Source organism: Mustela putorius, unplaced genomic scaffold (genome assembly GCF_011764305.1).
Source record: "Mustela putorius furo isolate JIRA1106 unplaced genomic scaffold, ASM1176430v1.1 tig00003836_pilon_pilon_pilon, whole genome shotgun sequence".
NCBI classification, from domain to species: domain Eukaryota; kingdom Metazoa; phylum Chordata; class Mammalia; order Carnivora; family Mustelidae; genus Mustela; species Mustela putorius.
In genome coordinates, this window is record NW_025421989.1 from 4,446,006 (window position 1) to 4,466,813 (window position 20,808).

A 20,808-nucleotide genomic window follows, 5' to 3' on the forward strand; every position below is an offset into this window, starting at 1 on the left:
TCAAGGGGAGCTCACAGGATGGCTGAGTTATTGGAAGGTTTCGGGGGAGAAGGGCATGAGGTTATCAATCCTGTGGAGAGCAGGAGGTCTCAAGCTAGACTTTATCTCATGGAGAGTTTACTACTCATAGTAGGGGATTTTATGTCCTGTTTCCGTTGGACTGTGTGCCTTCTTGCACTCAGAGTGAGTTATTCTAAATAGGTAAGTCTTCTAGCGGAGGTGACCCCTCTGAGATCACCAGCATGCGTCCTTACGTACCCACATGTGAACCACAGCTCTGCCCTTTTGCTGCAAGGGACCAGGACGGCCCTGAACGAGTTTCTTGCTAGCAAGTGCAGTGTGTTAATGAATTTGCATGATATACTTGTCATCAGCATTAAATGTAATGCTTGCGGTGTAAGGATCCACACATCTCCTTGCTGTTGGAAATGCAGCCTAAAGCAGTTTGTGATCAGCCCACAGGTTTGCTCTGGTTTCTTTTTCCCTTGTAAAAATCGCCTCCATCTCTGACTGTGGGAAAGGAACCATATACACAGCCGTCTTCCCAGGCTGGTGCCTTCCTGACGTTATCGAATCCCACTGGGATTTTTGCTTCTCCCAACGCATCCCTGCCTGTCTACTGCAAGGGTTGTTACTTGCTTTTGTTGGAGGACTGCGTGGGCTCTTTCGGACCTTACCGTGTAAAGGATTGATCCGTAATCCTGTATCACAGAAGCTCCCATGGGTGAGCACTGAGAGAGCTGCACAGACTCCTGATTGTGGGTCCTTTTGAGTTCAGAGGACATCCCGTGACAGACACCTCCGTATCTCCGATAGATCAGAGGAGACACTGGCAAGGATCCGCTGGCTGATTAAGGTGGCTGACCCAACAATCTGGGCTCACATACTGTTCCACAAGATCACGAGGACATGGGAACGGAATTCTGGAATATTCCATATCTTTTAGCAGATAATTATTTCTTTTTAAAAAAATTTTTACTAAGTCTTTCATTTTAATTCCAAACCGGTACTTGTTTTTGTGCATTTCCAACGGGGGTGTAGGAGCAGGAACATTTTCCCTTTTTCCCTTCGTAGGTTCTTTTGGCCATTCTATTAATGACATTGGCGTAAGACCGATAAACAGAGAAAGATTTAATTTTATGCATATGTGCGGGGCTCCAAGATAGGCCATTGAAGCGTATGTACTATCCTGAGCTCAGGAGAAAGGGGTCACGGTCTGGGGCTTCTCAGAAGAGGAGGGGAATTTGCAGGAAGAGCAGGTGTTTGGTGAGGGTCACAGAGAGAGATCCGAACACATAGGGCCCGGCCAAGCTCCCCGAGCCTCCCCCAGTCAGCCCAGAGTCTGTGCTTCTCTCTGACGACTCCTGTCATCCTGGACCAGCCCCTCTGTCTAAGTTCTCCCAGGCAGGGAAGGGGGAGGTACAAGGCTCTTCCTGAATCTTTTGGGCTTTGAACGTCTTCAGCTCACAACACAACACGTGCCCACGTGGCCCATTTGGGGAAGGCTCGTGCCGAACCCCCTCCGTGGAAATGCTAAGAGTAAACATCATTATTTTGCATCCAAGGGTGGAGTTTCTTAAGAGTCATTTTATTTTTATCAAAAACAACCTTCAACCTGAAGAGTCCATACCAATGTATATACACATATATCCATATGCATACACATGCACACGCATACATGTATACATGCATATACACACATGTACATATACACACATATACACGTATACACATATAAACACACATGCAATGCACAGATATACATCTGTAAATACACACACACATACACAATGCACACCTACATAAGTGTGTATATATATATGAGGCACCCTCATGGGAATTTGGGAGGGTCATTTCCTGCAGCCTGGGATTTTCTCTGTCCTTTACCACAGATTCTCCTTTGTGTAATCGGTCATAAAATACTCAACGCAACCATGTATAAAGTAAAATAGAATGCTCTTTGCAGCCACAACGTGATGCTTGGTGGTACCATATGGCTGGGCCCCTCTTGTCACAGTGCTCTGTGAACGGATTTGGGGTCCACGAGTACTGGACTAGCAGCCGTTCATTCCATCAGTCACTTGCCACACATCCTTGAGCTGGTGGTACCACCAGTCAGGTTGACTCTCCATGTCTGTACCATAGGAGACATCCCAGAGCCTGCCATGCTGGTTGCTGGACGTGGAGGGTGGTCTCCACTAGTTGGATGTGGAGCGTGGACTCTGGTTGCTGGACGTGGGGGGTGGTCTCTGTAACAAGGTACTTAGCAGCTAATGATCTGATACAGACTGAAAAGTGCATGTTGTCACTGTGATTTGCCTGCTGGTCCCTGTCTATGCCCCACGTCTCCTTCTGATGCCTCTTGCTCTTGGTGTTGCTTTCCTCACTGGCAAATTTTGGTGGTACTTCCCAGTTGCTCTGAACTCCAGGGGACAGAGGGGCTCCCCTTCAGTGGGCTTGCCTGGTTGGGTCTGGAGGAGACGACAGGACCATTACCACGTTTCCTGAGGAACGCCCCACCTCCCGGACCCAGCTGGGAGGGGTCCGATCTCAAGACCAGCTCCGTCTCATCAGAGTCATAGAGCACCTGCCTCTTAGCATTTCTCCATGTCAGCCGGAACACTCAGCCTTGCGAAGGAATGCAATACAGTTGAGGCAGCTGGAGGTTGACCTGGCGAAATGCTTTTCCAAAACTCAAACATCACAAGGTGTCATAGGCTCCTCAGTCTCTGATTTTTACAATTCTCATGGAATGTTTTGCTTTGTGCGGATGCTTTCAGAGGTTTACCCCTGTCCTCTCAAACTGGAAAACAATATGGAGTCAGTTCCAGACAGACTTAGGGAGAAACCATCAGGTTTGGGGAACATAAATATTACAGGCGTTTAGATGTGGTAGGAGCGCTGGTGTTGTAGACACAGGTGTGCCGTAGACACCGGTGTGCAAACATTGAGCTCCTCGGTTGCATGTCAGGCGGTGAGGAACGTCACCAGCAATTTGGGGAACATCATGGCTGGGCTCCCTGTATGCGTCCCTCTTCCTGGTGTCCCGGAGCGTCAGCTGTCCCAGCAAAGGAGTGAGAGAAGTCAGTGGGAGCCGTGCGGGTTTCGCCGTTTCTGAACTGAGTGTTTCCCCAAGCCGTCTGAAGATTTCAGTTGTAAACAAAGAGGTTAAGACCTAATTTTTCAACCAGCTTTCATCATTAATGCTATGACACTACTATAATGAGCTTAGTTGTAGCATGTGTAGTTGAGTGTGTGGACATGTGCAGAGACCCGAGCGCCATCTCCTGCGGCAGAGTCCGTAAAAACAACGATGTGTTGAATAAGTAAAACGTGAATATTTATTTTAAAAGAATTGCAAGCAATTTCTTGCTTTTTGTTAAAGGACACTTGGCACACGACGTTGCATTAGAAAAATCACAATGTAAAGAGCCATTTAAATCTATAGAAACACCTACCTGTTTTAACACATATCCAGATAGGTTTTTGCTGTCCTGATGTCAGACGGTTTTTATGGTTTGAAAACAGGACATCTGTTTAGATAACCCTTTGTTAACCAATTTCATTAGTCAAGAAATTTATTACATATGGTTTAAATGGAATAAAATTGCCTTTGTTCTAAAAAAATATGGCGTGTAATGTAGGGTTTTCTCTATTTTCAATCTGCCTTTTTCTCCATTGAGCAAAGACATCAGGAACATTTTTGTTGCCATGGTGAAGCTTCTGTTATGGAAGCATCGTGTTAATTTTTCCTTAATGAACAAATTTAATGTAATTACATCTCCAGTTACTAAAATGTTCTTTTGTCTCTCTCTCCCTCATAATAGCTCTGTTTTAGGAATACCTACTTCCTCCCGAAAGTGTTTTCATGCTTTTTTGCCAAATTAGGATTGTTCAGAAAAATAATTTAATTTTCGAAGGAGGGAAATTATGCTGTTTTTCAGAAGTTAATGTGCCATACTCGTGTTTTGGAGTAGAGCATTTTCATTTCTATTTTAAGTACTTTTATCAACTAACAGTGTTTTAATAGTTTGAAACATCTTTATAAATGCCCATGCTTGTGGGGAAAAAAGTTCTGGTTCCTTCAGACAGTAGTAGTTTCTATGCAGAGAGATTCTGAATGTCTGTTAACAGACTGACATTTTCTAGCATTTTTCACTGGGGTAGGTGATCTTTGTCACCCGAGGTCTAGCTGTATCTACCGCGGGCACATTTTGGAGGTACGGTCAATGACAGAATGTCCCATCGAGGTAACCAAACCCAGCCATTCTGTGATTCACAAATTAATACTCTGTAGATACTAATAGTTATTAAAGGGCTTTGATCCTAATTTGATCCTAATTCTAATTTAAGAAACAGAAAAGGTCTACACCTGAACTAAGCCTCTCAGGAAAATGCACAGAAACCTGGAATGGATTTTTTCCAGTCATGGATCCTCATTGTGGTAACATCTCAGCGTGAGGCAGATGTTGTCGTGAGCCCCAGACATTTTATGTCTTCATTGTTCTCGCAAAGCGAATGGCCACCATGTCTTTCCGGAGAGCAAGGCTGATGTCTCATTGACCGCTCTCTCTCCCTCTGATGCCTTCTATCCGGTTAAGTACCTGCGTGTATAAATTGCATCTCCGATCAGTCCCGTTGTTCCCTCCCACACGCCCCCAGCTGGTCTGGGTAGCAGCACCTCTGTGGCATCGTGGCCCGGCATTCTGTCCCAACTCTGCCATGTCCATCCGTCACAGAGTGGCAGAATGAAGGGGCATGCACGTCACCCCCAGATTAAATTCTGCGGTGTCTGCCCGTCATGTCCTGGGTGGGCTGACAGTGCTGTGGTCCGTTTCTGACCCCTGCTCTTCCTGGAGGCGCTCTCCATCTCACAGTGAGGGTCTTGCATGGAGGAAGCACAGACCAAAGCAATGGCATGCAGCTGTAGGAACGTTGTGCGTTCAGACATTCCGGGGGGCAGCACGAGAACAAGAATGTGGAGGGAAACCCATCACCTGAGTGGTTCTCTGCATAGTGGCTGCTCTGTTTTCCCTCTGTACCTTCAGAATAAAAGCAAAAATGCAACAATACAACGTTGATTTGGAAAAAAAAAAAAAAAGAACTTTGATTTTTATGTCCAGTAAAAGCCGGGTGGGCCAAAGTCAGTTTTGAAAGAGCTGGATTTGGGGTAGAACTTTAAGACTTTCATGGAGCCTGGATTTTGCTTCATTTAATCTCTGTCCACCGTATCCCTCTGGGCTGCCGTAAGTCCATTTTTCATTCCCGGTATTTTCAACTTCGGGTTGTAAAACAGAAATTCATTCTTCACATGGTTGGTGAGCGGAGCCGTGTGTCTTTAAATTACTTACATAAATTCTGACTGCTCATTGCTAATGAAGCCTGTTCTTAAAATAAGTTCAGCATGGCCTTTGAGCCCCTGCCATGGAGAGTCTTTGCAGGTCCTCATTAATGCAGTGGAATTTCCCATCCAAAGCTCTTGGCCTTTGTATTAGTTTCTGCTTCTGTGGAACACGTGAGTGTAAAAGTCAGCAGCTCAAGGCAACATGTGTTTATTATTTCAGAGTGTCTGTGGGTCAAATCTGATACAATGTAGCTGGTGCATTGGGATCCAGGTGCCGTCCAGGGCAGTGGTCTCATCCGAAGGTTCCGTTCCCAAGCTCACTCCGGTGTTGTGGGCGGGATTCTGTTCCTTGTAGATGGTCACCATGGGGGTCTCATGTCCTTGCTTCCTGTTGGCTGCAGGCCTCCCTCAGTTCCTCGTCGTGGGGGAGGGGGATCTCTCCAACATAGAGTCTCACTTCTTTGAAATCCAGCCAGAGCAGGAGGCTGCTGGCCAGATGGAGGTCGTGATGTAACTACAATGTCAGGTTCTATCCGTTTTCCACATTCAGAACCAGGTTGTGAGTTTCTGCCACATCCGAGGGGACAGGATTATACAGATGAGGATACCCGAAGGCGGTCACCGGGACCAGGTAGTCGGCTGCCACAGTTTGCCTGAAAGCCTATTGCTGTCCTTATTATGGTCTACACAGAGTTGTAATAGCAGCACCGTGATGACTACCACTGACAGCCGCTGGCCTGTAGTGATGAGCCCCTTGTGCGTTTATAGCGCTCAGTGTATACTTTTATCTTCTCCATCGTATGCACAGGGTATTGTTAGGATTATCCCCGTTTTACACAAGAAAGTACCAACAGAGAGGCTGAATCACGGCCCCGGGTTTCTTCGCCACCGGGCAGGGGGCCGGGACTGAAATGTCACATCACCTGCCAAAACCACATTTGTCACTCCAGTGCTTACTGGGGTGGGTGCTGTGATCCTGTGGATTCCCTCCAGAATGGGGTCATTCTGTGACACGTGCAACCCTGAAACCTTCCGGAGGCCGTCACATACGTTATCCAGTTTTTGCCCCATAAGTGGGTTGAACTGGAATGGATTGGGTTGAACTGTCAGTGACTTTCTCATCCTCCATTCAGGGGCTGTCTCCCACTGGATCATTTCGGAGACTTTTTCTTCTCCTTGTAGGGAGGCGGGGAGATGTACTTCCTCCCCCACCCCCCAGCTTTATTGAGGTCTAAGGGACAAATGAAATTGTGTACATCTGTAATGGAAACGTGATGATTTCATATCTATATAGATTGTGAAATGATGACCACAAATCAGTTAGTTAACATACTCCTCGACTCACGGAGTAGTCAGCATTTTGTGGTGTGTGGTGAGAATGTTTACCATCTACTGTCAAAGGGCGTAGCAGGTGTAGAGCCCAGAATCATTAACTGTAGTCACCGTGCTGTCCACCGGGTCCATAGGACATGGTCATCATTTAACCGAACATGTGTCCCCTTGGACCAGCTTCCCCAGTGTCTCTGCCCCCTAGCGAACCGTTTAGTTCTTTCCCTTTTTCAAGGTTGCCCATTTGTTTTCATACGGCGTTTGTCTCTCTGCGTCTGGCCTAGAATCTTCCTGGTTCATCACGGTTCTCGCAGATGGCAGCCTTTCCTTCTTTTCACGGCTGAGTAATATTCCACCATCCATACAGAGACCACGTCTTCTTCATGCATCTGTTGGCCGATGCGGGGCTCGTTCCTGAGCCTTGGCCGTTGCGAACAGTGCAGAGAACACGGGAGTGTGGGGGTCTCCGAGATGGTGGTTGTCTGGAAACCCTTTATTTCCACCATGGGGGCTGACTCCCCGTGGCAGAGACAGGATCGCAGGGGACAGTGCGTGAGCCCGAGGCACAGGCAGCTTGTGCTTTGTGCCCAAGACCTCAGGGCTGGTGGCCTGAGTGGGACAAGACCCCTGACTCGTAATTCTCCACACGCTGCTTCCCGACAAGCAGGAAGGAGAAGCCACCAAGGAGAGAATGGAGAGCAGCGTTAGGGATAACCCAGTGGCTTCGATCAGAGCCACAAGTCCATGCGTTGCTTGTCTTTAGAGGAACGGAGGACTGGAGAATAGAGTTCGAGTTTTCCAGAAGGGAGGAAGCTTGGTGGAGGAGAGATGCAGGAAGTGGGGCAGTGGAAGTAGGTATGGACAGAGAAGACGGTGTCGTTCCCGGCCACCAGCGTGTCAGGGGGCCGAGGACCCTGTCCTTTGGGTTCCTAGAGGCAGCTGGAAGATGAGCGTTGGGAGACGGGTCTCCCCCGGTGAGCAGGGAAGCTGGTGCCCTGCACACACCGCAGAGACCCACAGGAGGCAGGTGAAGCCCGGGAAGGAAGCACGGTCAGGGCCCCACCTTCTCTTTGAAGGCCTTCACAGGACTGCTGCGCACGTGCGCGGGACTCGAAAGCTGCTGTGAGCGGTGGGGGCCCGGCCCGGCCGACGGGCGTCATCGGTGAGCGTTGAAGATAGGCCCGTGGGTGCAGAGGAAGAGTTTGCGGTGACTCGGGTGGGTGGCCGTTGCCACATCCTCCTGTAGGCGCGGCCTGCTTGCGCCGGTGAGCAGAGAGGGTGGAGGCAGGTGCAGGACGCAGACGGGAACTCGGCGGCTCTCCCTGGTGGCCGTTCTGCTGGCGGGGAGCAGATGAGCATTTTCTGGTGAGCAGCAGGCCCCAGAGCAAGGACTTCTCCCATCTCCGGCCTCAGTCCTGCCCAGGCTGGCCAGCCGTGTGCGTATCAGCGGTCAGCTAAGAACCAGTCCTCGTTGATTTACTAGATAAACCAGTCGTAGTCATGCCGTACAGGTAAATCAATCGGGGGACGAGCACCTCCTCCCAGGACTTGTCCATGTAGGTCACTAGGTACAGGACTAGCCAAAGTACATAGAGGGCCTGCGCCCACTCGCCAGGCTGTGGTTTCCAAGTTGAAAGTTATATCTCTTTACTCTGGGTATGAAGTGATGCGTGAAAGACAGAGGTGAAGCCGTGACCTCAGGGCTGTGGCTGTCGCCTTGTCGGGGCGGGAACTGTCCCCCCTTGTGTGCTTACGGGGACAGGACATTAGGGACCTGCTCCTTTAGGTGCCGCCGGTATTGGTTAGGGATTTGCAAGGCGTCCAGTCCACGCAGGGACCCCGGCCGTGCCCACTGTCCACATCCCATGGGCATCCCTAGTGGGGTCATCCTCAAGCTGTCCTGTGTGGCGGTTCTCCTGGTGACAGACGGATGCTTGTCTTTGAATCCTCCTCTTACCCGTACAACCTTCCAGCCGTCTGACACGCACTGCCCCGTGCTTGTTAATCGCCTGTTCGGGGGAGTAGGAGCGAGGCATGTTAATGCAGCAGAGAAAGAACGTCCGCACTTTGTCTCACGCAGCTTCCCTGGGTCCCCGTTTCCCCAGCCGCTGCCCCCGTGGGGCCCACGGCATGGTTGGCAATGAGAGCATCTTTCCCGGCTTCTGTACATACTACTGGTCAGCGGTTTTTGCACCTTTGCTCAGAGATGGTCCGACCACATTTGCTCGGTTGCCGAGACCGCTTGGCGTCCGAGGGTATGTTCTGAGAGGAGGGCGTGCAGGCAACATGGCAGTGGGATACAACTGCAGACTGTGGTGTTGGGTCCCCACGGGGCAGGGCCCCGAGCTCCTCCCCAGCCAGGGAGCCGGGTAAAGAGCATCCCCACCAACCCGCGTCCTCATTCTGGCTCAGAATGGATGGGAGCACCGGCTTGGGGCTGAGAACCCCTGAGACGGACGGGGACAGAGTGCGGAGGGAGACCGCGGATGCCTGGGAAGCTGACGTTCTCCCACAGAGCAGAGACTCTGATGCCAAGGAGGACCGGCTTCTGGATCCCGCTGGAAGGTTGAACAAGGACCCTGACCCCCACCTGCTGTCCAAGAAGAGGGCAGAGCAGGACCAGGTCAGCAGAAGACAGGAGGGGAGACCTCCCTGCCCGTGGACCGACAAGCCAGCAGGAAGAGCGGGCTTAGCGTCCCGAGACCCGGAGAACAGAAGCTCCACGTGGTTCTGAAGGTCGCGCAGGAAGGACAGTGGAGACCAGAGGACCGTTTGCACGTGTGTGCGTGGAAGACACTGGATTTCTCGGTGTCTGTCCGAAGGCTGCCGAGCGGGCAGGGCCCCGGGGTCACGGAGAAAGTGCCTCAGGAGACTCTGAGCTCTGGGTGCCAGACCCGGCTGGGGCCCAGGGAAACGAGGGGTTGGGACGGGGGGAGCATCCACGTCCGTGTCGCGGAGGGAGGGCAGCCGGCTCCTCCACCACAGGTCCAGAGTGCGGCCAGCCAGAGACACTTGTCCCCCTGCAGGAGATGCGGGTGCTCCACAGGACACAGGCCGGGGCAGGAGGCTGCGGGGTCCTGACCGTTCTTCCCACACACACGCAGGCCTTTGATGCGCTTCCTGCGTCCTGCCCCGCAGAGGGATTAGACCCGCAGGAGGCCTGGGATCTGAGCTCTCGGGGAGCGGGTTTCCCCCGATACCGTAACCAACAGGGACCGCTCCGGAGGCCTTAAACCCCAGTGATTCACGCATCCCAATGTTCTGGAGGCAGGAAGTCTGCAGGGATGCTTCTGGGGTTGAAATGAGCTGGACGCTGGCAAGGGGAGTCCGCTTCCTCGTCTTCAGCGGCTTCTAGAAGCCCCCACACGCCTGGGCTCCTGGGTCCCCATCACGCCACCTTCCCCCTCCCTTTGCTCCTGTGGCTGCCGGATGCCCCACTGCCTCCTGTCTGTGAGGACATTCAGGAGCGCGTTGGGCCCAGCTGGACCGTCCCGGCTCACCTCCCTGTCGCAAGATCTGGACTGCCATCCGCAGAGTCCCCTTCCCCGGGAAGGTCACGTGCTCGCTGTTAGCTAGGGTTAGGATGTGGGCGTCACGGCACACGAGTGCGTTGTGATGACCATGTGGGTTCCCTATGTTGGGGGCGTTTGCTCCGCCTGATGACCCAGCAGCTCTCACAGCCGTGCCTTGAGTTTGCAACTACTTACCCCGGTTTCCTTAAAAAAAGAGAAAAAAAAGTGTCATTTTACAAAAGAACTGATTTGGGAGCACCTCTCAGTCCGTGGCTCAAATAGAGAGCTTTTACCTAAGCATGGAGCTGGCCTGCTGGAGAGACATGACCCGTGATTGCGTTTGCATTTTTCCAAAGAGAGTGTATGTTTTGGCGTCGGGTAGAAATGAGGGGTCATTGGTTGCCCGTCCTTGGAGAAATGAGAGGTCATTGCTGTCCTTGGAGAAAGAAGTGCTTGTTTTGGAAACAAGGAGATGTGTCAGCATGTCTTTGGGGCACATGCTGTCGGGGGCGGACGGGTGAGAGGAATGTCCCAGGAAAGGAGATGGTGGGCCACACGCGGGCATCTTTCACTTCCCTCTGTCTTCTTGCCCTTTGCAGAAACATGAGGGTCCCTGTGTCACTGCTGCTGCTGCTCCTCCTGTGGGAAACCCACAGCCACGTGGCCTCGAGGCCCAACTTCGTCCTGCTGATGGCCGACGACCTTGGCATCGGAGATCCCGGTTGCTATGGCAACAAGACGCTCAGGTGCGCTGGCTGGCGGGGTTGCTGCGTGGACAACGGGCAGTCCTCGCCGGCCGCGGCCACGAGGGATGTGAGCTCACACACACACACAGAGCGCAGAACGCCCACACGGGTCAGAACCCTTCAAGACACACGTCTTGAAGACAAGACACGTAGATCCATACCGGTGGCAACGTTCACGGGTGACTTTACGTAGCTACGCACTGACAGTGGTGTTAGGAAGATGGGTGGGACTTGGGCTCTTTGCACAAGGTAAGCCCAGAAAGCTAAAAAGACCTTCACAAGGACTCTTTCTCACTCAGCCATGCTGGGTGGCTTTTCACCCATCCTCCTTCGGTTCTTCCCGTTGCTTTAGATGTTTTAGGTAAGTCTCTCGGTTGGGTACTTGCTTCACTGCAGTGGGCACCCCCGTGGCCCCCGTCCCTGCTCTCCAGCTCCAAGTCTTGTTTTTACAATTACCAGCCACCCTGGCCTGGGACAGGTGGCCCAGGGACGCACACCAGGTTGGAAGACTGCACAACTTCTCAAGCAGCCGGGGTCATTATGGTAGGGGAGAATCACAACGGGCACAGGACTTAGGGACAGAGGGGGGCTTTCTGTGTCTCAGCACCCTACGTCACACCGCATTGATGTCAGACGACGTGGAAGGGCCCCTTGATTTAAAAACAAAAGTCGGTCCTTGTCTCAGAGGATAGTGGCATCAACACTTGCATTTTCTCTTTATAATCATGGAGAGATGTGACCTGAACGGCTTCTGAGCCTCATAATACCAACAATCAGTACGAACGGAATGACACAAGGTCGGGGAAGTGGAGATCATTAGCTTTTCCTAGAATTTTCTTGTAAGATCTGTGAATCATCATCAGAATCGCATGATGCCGGGGGACAGATGCACCGGAGAGTCCCGCGGACGCGGGTGGTCTCACGCTGGCTCATCTTGTTTTCAACCTGGCGAGGGCGCTCAGAAGACTGTTACGTAGCATCGTGTCAGATCAAACAGAAAGCGGGCATCCGTTGTCCTTTTGAGGACGACACGGCCTGCAGATGTGGGTTGGTTCCGTGCTGAAGCTTTGCTTCAGCGGCTGCTTGTCGTGTTTGAAACGTGCCTTCACCTGCACCATTGGTTAGAGCTTGAAACACACGGACGAGGACAGATTCCAACGGACTGCTTTCCTTTTCCTCCCCACATGGGGCCTCGCATTGTAAAACGTGTAGGTCTTACGTTTGGACGCTTTCTTATACCTCCGTTGCTACTAATTTGTTTTTTTCTGAGCAGAGTCTTTGTCATTTCTTAAATTTTGTTTATGATTTTTTCACTTTATTTTTTATTGTATTGTTATTTAAAATTAATTAACATGTAGGATATTAATAGTTTCAAGGGTAGAATGTAGCAACTCATCAGTTGCGCACAATAGAATACTCATTGTATCACATAAGCTCCGTAATGCCCATCACCTAGTTACTCCACCCCGCACCCGCCTCCCCTCCAACAGCCTGCAGTTTGTTTTTCCTAGAGTTAAGTGTCTCTCATGGTTGATCCCCTCTCTGATTTCTTCTTATTTTGTTATGCCTTCCCTTCCCCGACGCGTGTCTGTTTTATTTCTTAAATTCCACCTTGGAATATTACTCAGCCATCAAAAAGAATGAAATCTTTTCCATATACAATGACATCACCGCGACCAGAGAGTATTATGCTAAGTGAAATCAGTCAGAGAAAGATAAATATCCTATGATTTTTAGGATCATACAGATTCCCGAATATCACTGAGATAATACGTGACCTTTCCGACGCAGGTGTTTTAATCCAAAAATTACAGTCAAGTTTTAATGTTCCATTTCTACCAGATCTCAAAAGAAAAAAAGAAAAGCATATACAATCACAGTGAAGAACTTATGCACCTGTCTTGTTCCATAACAGATTCCAGTTCCTTACGAATTTTTTTGTTTTATATGGAATCAGCTCAGACCCCCAACGTAGTCAGATGTTTCTGTGGGCCAGTCTAGGCATGAGAAGGTTGAAGTCAGATACACAGATTCGGTCTTCTCTGCCTTCTAAATCTCATGACGGAAGGCAGGAGCATGGGGGTGGGGGGGGCTGTTAAATGCATATGCTGAATTCATGGATGAGAGAGCAGGTGGACGTGAGCAGTGCAGGGAGATGACCTTCACCTTGTATCAGCAAGGGCTAGTCTGTGTGGGCCCCAGAGCAGAAGGCTGTGGGCCGTGATGAACAGGATGTATACTCCTGCCTCTGTGCATCTGTGTCTAAGGGAACAGTTCGCTGTGCTGTCCCTTTATAATGAGGAGCTGCTGGGACAGGGTCTGTGTCCTACATATGGACCGGGCCCCCTCATGGGACAAGGTTGGCCGTAGGAGGACCACAAGAATCCCGTCTCTGCCAGGAGCTAAAGGATGGAAGGTAGCCAGGTTGGCAGAGAGGCAGCGGCCGCGTTCCCAGTGAAGGATGTGGGCTGAGAGCTCAGCACAGCCGCAGAACAGAAAGAGGTTCATTCCTGAATGCCTAGCAAGAGTGGAATGACATCGGGACAGGATCAGCCAGTCCATTCCCAGAGCAGAGGCACCGGGATGACTTGTGCTGTGTCACCCTTCCTTCTGTGAGCTTCCCTGGATGATTGGGAGGTGACCCGTGATAAAAAGCACAGTGCAAACCGTATTTTTCAAGGTCGTCATGAATGACATGAGTCTTCTGTTTTAGGACGCCCAATATTGATCGGTTGGCTGAAGGAGGGGTGAAGCTCACCCACCACCTGGCAGCTTCACCCCTGTGCACACCAAGCAGGGCAGCCTTCATGACAGGCCGGTACCCCATCCGATCAGGTAACCCCAGGCTCTGTAGCCATGGCTGTGGTCCTCCTGGGGGCATCCCTGACCTCCTCCTTCAATGGATCGTTTCTCTTGCTTTAGGAATGGCGTCTGAGTCCCTCATGGGGGTGTTTATCTTCTCCGCCTCTTCTGGAGGACTTCCCAACAGTGAGATTACCTTTGCCAAGCTTCTCAAGAATCAAGGCTATTCGACAGCTCTGATAGGTATGGGTGGCTGAGGAGGGGGAGTCGAGAGTCTGGGCAGGGTGAGTGAGAGAGGGCATGATAACTGCCTTCGGAAGGATGACACCAGTGATTACAGTTTGCACAACTTCACATAGGAGAGAAATGATTTCAATTCTAAATCCAAATATAGCACACCTGTCCTATTTGAAAGTAAAGATGTGTGTGTGTGTGTGTGTGTGTATGGATGGTTACATAGACAATAGATAATGATAGATGGGTATATGGGTGGACTGGTGGATGTATGGATAAATAGATAACATCAGTGATAGAGGGAGGAATGGATAGATCAGTAGATGAAATAGATGATGGATGGATCATGGGTGGATGGATGGTTGGATAGATGGATGGATGGATGGTTGGATTGATGGATGGATGGATGGATGGATGGATGGATGGTTGGATAGATGGATGGATGGATGGTTGGATGGATGGATGGATGGATGAATGGATGGATGATGGATGGATGGTTGGATGATGGATGGATGGTTGGATGATGGTTGGACGGATGGATGGACTATGGATGGATGGATGATGATTGGATGGATGGATGGATGGATGATGGATGGATGGATGATGGATGGATGGATGGATGATGGTTAAACGTATGGATGGATGCATGCATGATGGATAGATACATGATGAATGGATGATGGATCCTGATGAGTGGTTGGATGGATGTTGGGTGAATGGATGGTTGATGGATGGTTGGATGGATGGATACTGAATGGATGAATAATGAGTGGATGGATGGATGATGGATACCTGGAGAGGTGATGGGTGGATGGTTGGATGGTAGATGGATGGATGGATGGGTGATGGGTAGTTGGATAAATGGTTAGAAGTATAGATGAGTCACAGAGGTGAGACAGATGATAGATAATAGATTGATTAATAGATAATTATGCATGCCATGCCTCATACATACAAAACTACATACACGCACAGTGCTATTGAACATTTTATTTTATATATTAATACTAAAACTACCAGACTTTGTTTCAGTTGACATTCTCATTGGCTTTATTAAATGGATACGAACGATCTATTCTCCCTTTTTACTTGATAAACATAGGTCCACATGGGACATCAGACGAATCCTTAAATCTCTCAAAGCAGCAACATGACCGTGCTCTTTCCTCTCCTCTTGTCATAAAACCATCATGCTTTTCTTTTGTGAGGCACTCACTAATCTAGTGCTATAATCAACATTTTATAAGAATTGTACATAGATGTTTAAAATAATTTCTGAGTTACGAGTGTGACTCCGTTATGCTTCAGGGGTAGTGTTTTGGGAAAGTATTCATTTCCCCTTTTAACATTCAAGGGACAAATCCAAGTTGGTTCTGCAACTTTAATTTTAAGGAAAGGTCTTTAAAAAACACTTGTGTTTTTCTATGTATTTTTGTCACCTGCCCATTCACTATGTCAGGTGTTGGTCTTTTGTTTTATTTTGTTATGTTCAGCACAGAATTGGTAGTTGTTTTCTGGCTGAGTGAGTCAATGCCCTGTTGTACGTGGAGAAGGAACAGAAGCACTGTGGGGTTCTACAGAACAGGAGCTGGGCTAGTCCGTGTACAGAGCGACCCCGCGTTCCCTCGTGTGGGAAGCCGAAGCTGACACTCACGTGGGGGTGTTTGCCGGGTCTGAATGTATCATGCGTTTGTCTTCTCAGGCAAGTGGCACCTTGGGACAAACTGTCACAACAAGACAGATTTTTGTCACCATCCCTTGAGCCACGGCTTTGACTATTTCCATGGGATCCCCGTGACCAACCTGCGAGACTGCAAGCCGGGGGAAGGCAGCGTCTTCACCGGGGGCATCCGGGTGGTGGTATTCATCCCCCTGCAGATTATCGCCATCACTCTCCTCACCCTGGCGGTGCTCAGGTTCCTGGGGCTGGTGCACGTGCCCGTCGGGGTCTTTGTCTTCCTCCTCTGCCTCGCCGCCATGATCCTCGGCCTTCTGGTGTGCTTCCTGCATTACTTCCGGCCCCTGAACTGCTTCCTGATGAGGAACCGCGAGATCACCCAGCAGCCCTTGTCCTACGACAACCTCACGCAGAGGCTGACGGCCGACGCGGCCCAGTTCATGCGACGGTGGGTATCGCCTTTTCTCCGGATGCTGCCTGTTGCCGCGCGGTGCTTGGTGATCTCCGCGGCGGCTGGAGACTCCGGGGTGGCTTCCCTGTGCATGCTGTAGAGGTGGCAGCCAGGCTCTCAGAGGGAGGGGTGCGCCCCGTGGAATGGCCCGTGCAAGGAAGCGCGATGCCGTGGGCTCTCACCCAAGTGGCTCTGCCACGGGTCCCTCGCGTCCTCTGCTTCTGAAACCATGCCAGAAATGTCTCCTAGCCGATCCACGCCCGTCACTCTTGGAGTGGGCATTGTGTAAAGATCTGTGTTGTCCTTGAGACAGAAATGATGTAGGGAAGTCTGAAAGGGTCTGTGCAAATTTCTGAGCAGCACAGCCCTGTGAGCGGCCTGGCCGGGGCCAGGGATCTCGTTTGGGTGTGTGACGACCCGCTGAGTGCACAGTGTTGAGGGTTGCCTTCGACTAAGGGAGTAACCCTCCACGGAGGGGGGCGGTGTCTGTCCCGAGGAGAGACTATGTCAGGAGCCCCTGCTATTGAAGGCAGACCAGACTCTTGTGTTCTGTTTGGAACGCTGGTGTGTGTGGCCACTTGGCACGTACATGCTGAGAGTGTGTGTGGCTCGGGGCCCCTGTGCAGGTCCCAGCTAAAGGGCAGGAGGAAGGACGTGATGCTGTTCCGGACAGAAGGAGGAGGGTTTTAGGCTGGCGGTCACGCTCCTGGCCTCTCTGGTCATCACGGGCACGTGGAGGTACTGCTGAGTTACCGGTGCCTTCGAGCGCCTGAGTAACCGTTGGCCCACACAGCCGGAGTAGGGACTGCCTAGGCTTTGTGTTAGCACAACCTAGAGGCGGTGACAGCCTGCAGATCACCAGTCTCACGTCCTGCCCTTCCTACTGTGGAGCGATCGGGCAAGGCCGCACGCTCCCTGCGCGCGTCTGAACCCCGTGTCTCCTAGGACGCTCGGAGAAGTAGCTTGGGTGCCGTGGGGGTTTTGCCACCAAAGCCACAGCCGTCATCATGCCTGTCGCTTTTTCTACAAGGAGACGCTGGCTTGTGATCAGAGGCAAGTCTTAGAAGTGTATGAGGTACACAGTTGATACCGTCATCGGGTCTGGCGTACGCAGAGTGTTCCTAGAAACAAGGTTCTCCTCATTTCTTCCTAGTACGGGGGTCGCTTCTGAAACTTTCCCTCTTCCTGGGCTGAGTGTTCACTTTCAAAAACCCTCTGGCGGTGACAGTAAATTAGTGTCGTCGCTCAACAGTGGGGCACGGTCCGCGTGGATGACAAGGCTGTTAGCTCGTGGGTTAACTCGCCGGGTTTGAGGAGCCAGCGAACGGCCATTCCCAGGTAGGACAGCGCCCCACGGGGTTGCACTTGTGTCCGTCGAAGCTCGAATCCCAGCAGCGTGAGGACGCCAGGATTGAAAGCGTCTGGATGAAACCATCCTTGTCCCGCTGTGTGCGACGTGCGATACCTGACTCGGCCCGTGGCATAGCCAGGCACCTTGAGAATCCACTTCCTATGGCAGCAGAGAAACATAGCCGTATTTGCAAAAAAAAAAAAAAAAAAAAAAGAATATGATTCTGAGGATAGGAAGACGCATTTCTAAGCACGCCTCACTGCCCGGCATATCCTGGGTTACGTAAGGTCTTTATTTACCATGTTCACGCGGGAAAGGGGTTCAGACGTAGGAGCAGAAGGCAAATGACCGAAAACAGACGCAGTGTTTGTGGCGTCTGTGCGTACGCGTCTGAGTTCCGAACTTCACGGTGCAGAGTGCTTCCTTCAGGGCATTCACAGAAGAGACGGGGGCGGCCCACTTCCCGTCCAACTCATACGTCGGAAGTAGCACAGAGGATGATTTACACGTTTATTTCTCAAATTTACGTTCTTCCCGTAAGCCTTATCTCTGGACGGGTTTACCCTGCCGATGCTCCCTGGAGCTGTGGACCCTTGGACAGCAGGGGCGGGAGGCAGAGAGGCCTCCTTGGGCTGCCATGCTCTCAGAGGAGGCCTCCCCTTGCCAGGTTTGCTACCAACGTGCCCCCGGATTGAAGTGCACACGTCTGTACAACGGCGCACTCCATGGTGCCCCTAATTCCTAAATTAGGAATTTAGTCTTAGGGATGAAATGCATCCTGGGGACATGCTTCTGTTGGGAAGCCAGATAATTAGGTCTCCACACCATATGTTAAAAGCCACAGAGTCGTGCAAAAGACAGGTCATCCTTAATGCAATTTAATTAGCAAGAAGTCCATGTTGCTCTGTCAAGCAGAATAGAGCTGTGGGTTTCTTAGGGATGCCCAGCGCGCTGTCTGTGTCCTGAGTGAAGGACCCTGCAGCCATCCGGCTTGTCCCCTGGGCTGTCGGTTTCTTCCGGGCTCTGTAACTCACAGACAGCGTGGGGGCACCGTGCGAACAGAGGCTTAGCTTGGGGCACATTCAAGTGTGAATGACCTTCACGGAGCGCTTGTCTGTGACCCACCAGGCCCTGGGGATACGCACGTCACCCGGGACACATTCCACAATCACCATCTTCTTCTTGCCGCAGAACATCCACGTGGCCTGGGACAAAGAGACGGCTTCTTGTGGAGGACTTTGAGTCTCCACACTTCGGAGCGGAGGGCCAGAGCCGTGTGGGTAATAGCAGAGATCGGATCCAGAAAGCACAGCACATTGCCTACGAAGGCCGTCCTCTCTGTCGGAGTGGGCCATGTGGATCTCTTTGACCTGCTTCGGACTCTGCCAGCGCACCTCCTCTTTACAAGAGGAGGAGGAAGCAGATCAGGGAATGGTATAGATGGAAACAGAAGACTCGGGGTCTCGTGCCCCCGAAGTAGAACGCATCCCGGGAATTCTTACGGGAGCTCTGATGTCCGTCCCGTCATTGCCATGGAGATGGAGACTTTGCTGACTCTGAAAAGAATTCACAAGCTGCCTAGGAACAGGTGAACTCAGTGAGTTCATTTGATTCACCAAGTAGTTTTCCCTTCGTGTACGCCAAGGCCACATTTAAAAAGGTTGATGCCAGTGGAGAGAAGGAGACCCATGTTTCTTGGCGTCTTGGACAGAGCAGGTGAACTTTGGTCACTCTCGGTGCGCAGAGCTGGTGATGTCGGACCCTTTCTTCCCTAAATACATCGAAAACGATGCTTGGTGGCTAGAAAGAACATTTACGTTGAAAGAAACTGCTCTCTTTCTCTGCGAGCCACACATGTGTAGGCTGAAGAGGGTGTTTTCAAGGATGATGGCGTCATACGCACACCCTTGAGATTTGTAGGGTTTACGGTCTCCGGTCACTGCGTTCGTAAATGCCTATGACCTTTACCGCAGGCGTTCGGATGCCCAGGCCTCCACGTTCAAGGCGTACTGAACAAACTCTGGGTGTATTTTGTATGTATACAGCGTGTTCTCCGCCAGCGCGTGGGTATTCTAAGACGCTGTCATCAGAAGTGAGATAAACAATAGTCATTCCCGGTTATGCTTAGGATGGGGCATCTGAGGACAAACCCACCGTCTGGAAAAGAGCTGGACGTCTGTTTTTAATCTCTGCCTTCCCAGAGCGGTGAGATCACGTTTCTGCCACGTTAACACACCCTGACCCCTGACTGGTCCCACAAGGGAGGTGAGCGCGCTGTGGAAGTGATGGAAAGCATGGTGCACTGGGGGACGTCACGTGGTCATGGAGAGACGACGTCCTCACAGGAGGGTGGTGGGGAAGAGCTCCGTGTGCCGTGTCCTGTGCTCTGGAGCTGTATAGGAGACTGAGACTTCCTCCTGCAAGTGCGGCTGGTGTCCTCAAAAAGCCCTAAAACGTGGGACCACTGATAAATGGGCCATTAGGAGACCTGACCTTTTATCCGGTTCTGCAGCCGTCGATATTGGGCACAGTCGGAAGCCTGACATGCACTTACAGGGTAGCCTTTGACAGCCAGGCCTTTGACACCTCCAGCCACACCGTGGTGGAAGGGGCCATACTGAATGGCTGGGATTTGGCCCAGAGCATGTTGCAAAGAAAGGGATTGCAGGATGACTTGATGAGTTTCAGTAAGCGTTGAAGCCACAAGGGAGTAGCGGGGGTATCGATCTTTAATTCACGGCGACGGTCATGCATCAGAGCAGAATTCAGGGCCGCACACAGGGAGACACACACACACACATTCACCCGTGGAAAGGTTAGGTAATTCAAGAACGGTCTTGCTGGGTAAGGCTAGATGCCCTAGGATGGGCCTCTGCTGTGCCTGGGTCATTGGGACACAGGTTCCAGAGTGAAGGGGACCTCTGGCTCGTCAAGGGGGCCCCCGTCCCAGGTAGAGCGTTCTGGAAGCCATCTTCAGTTGTGGAGGGAGGCTTGCTTTTCGTGATTCCGCGATCCGTGTCATCCCTGACGGAGTGGGGCTTCGATAAGGCACTGTCACCCCCCGACCACCCCGTTCTCTATCAAACACACAGATCCCTTTTATGCCCTGGGATCATGGTCCAAACTGGAAATCAGGAGGCATGAGCCCTGCCTGTCGAGTTCACAGGTACACGGCAGGTCCAGGGAATGAGGGATGGGTGGTATCGGTCCTGGAGCCCCCGGGAATGGGATGTGACTCAGCTCCTTCCGGGTGGTGAGCGGCTGCCCTACAGGAATGCGGGCTGGGGCCGCCGACTTCCCGCTCTGCAGACTTTCCCAGAGAAAGCAGAAATGCTGGTTCGTGAGAGGAGCCCCGTGGGGG

General features: G+C 51.4%; 1 protein-coding gene across 1 annotated transcript in view; it reads left to right on the top strand.

Moving 5' to 3' along the window:
• The window catches only part of STS (steroid sulfatase), a 124,722-nt gene that overhangs the window by 40,964 nt on the left and 62,950 nt on the right, over positions 1-20,808 (top strand). Inside the window, exons 2-5 of the mRNA XM_004768287.3 lie at positions 10,785-10,931; positions 13,645-13,766; positions 13,854-13,976; positions 15,670-16,093. Of these exons, the coding sequence (XP_004768344.1) occupies positions 10,789-10,931; positions 13,645-13,766; positions 13,854-13,976; positions 15,670-16,093 (812 nt within the window). The 5' untranslated portion in view covers positions 10,785-10,788. The remainder of the gene's footprint in view (positions 1-10,784; positions 10,932-13,644; positions 13,767-13,853; positions 13,977-15,669; positions 16,094-20,808) is intronic.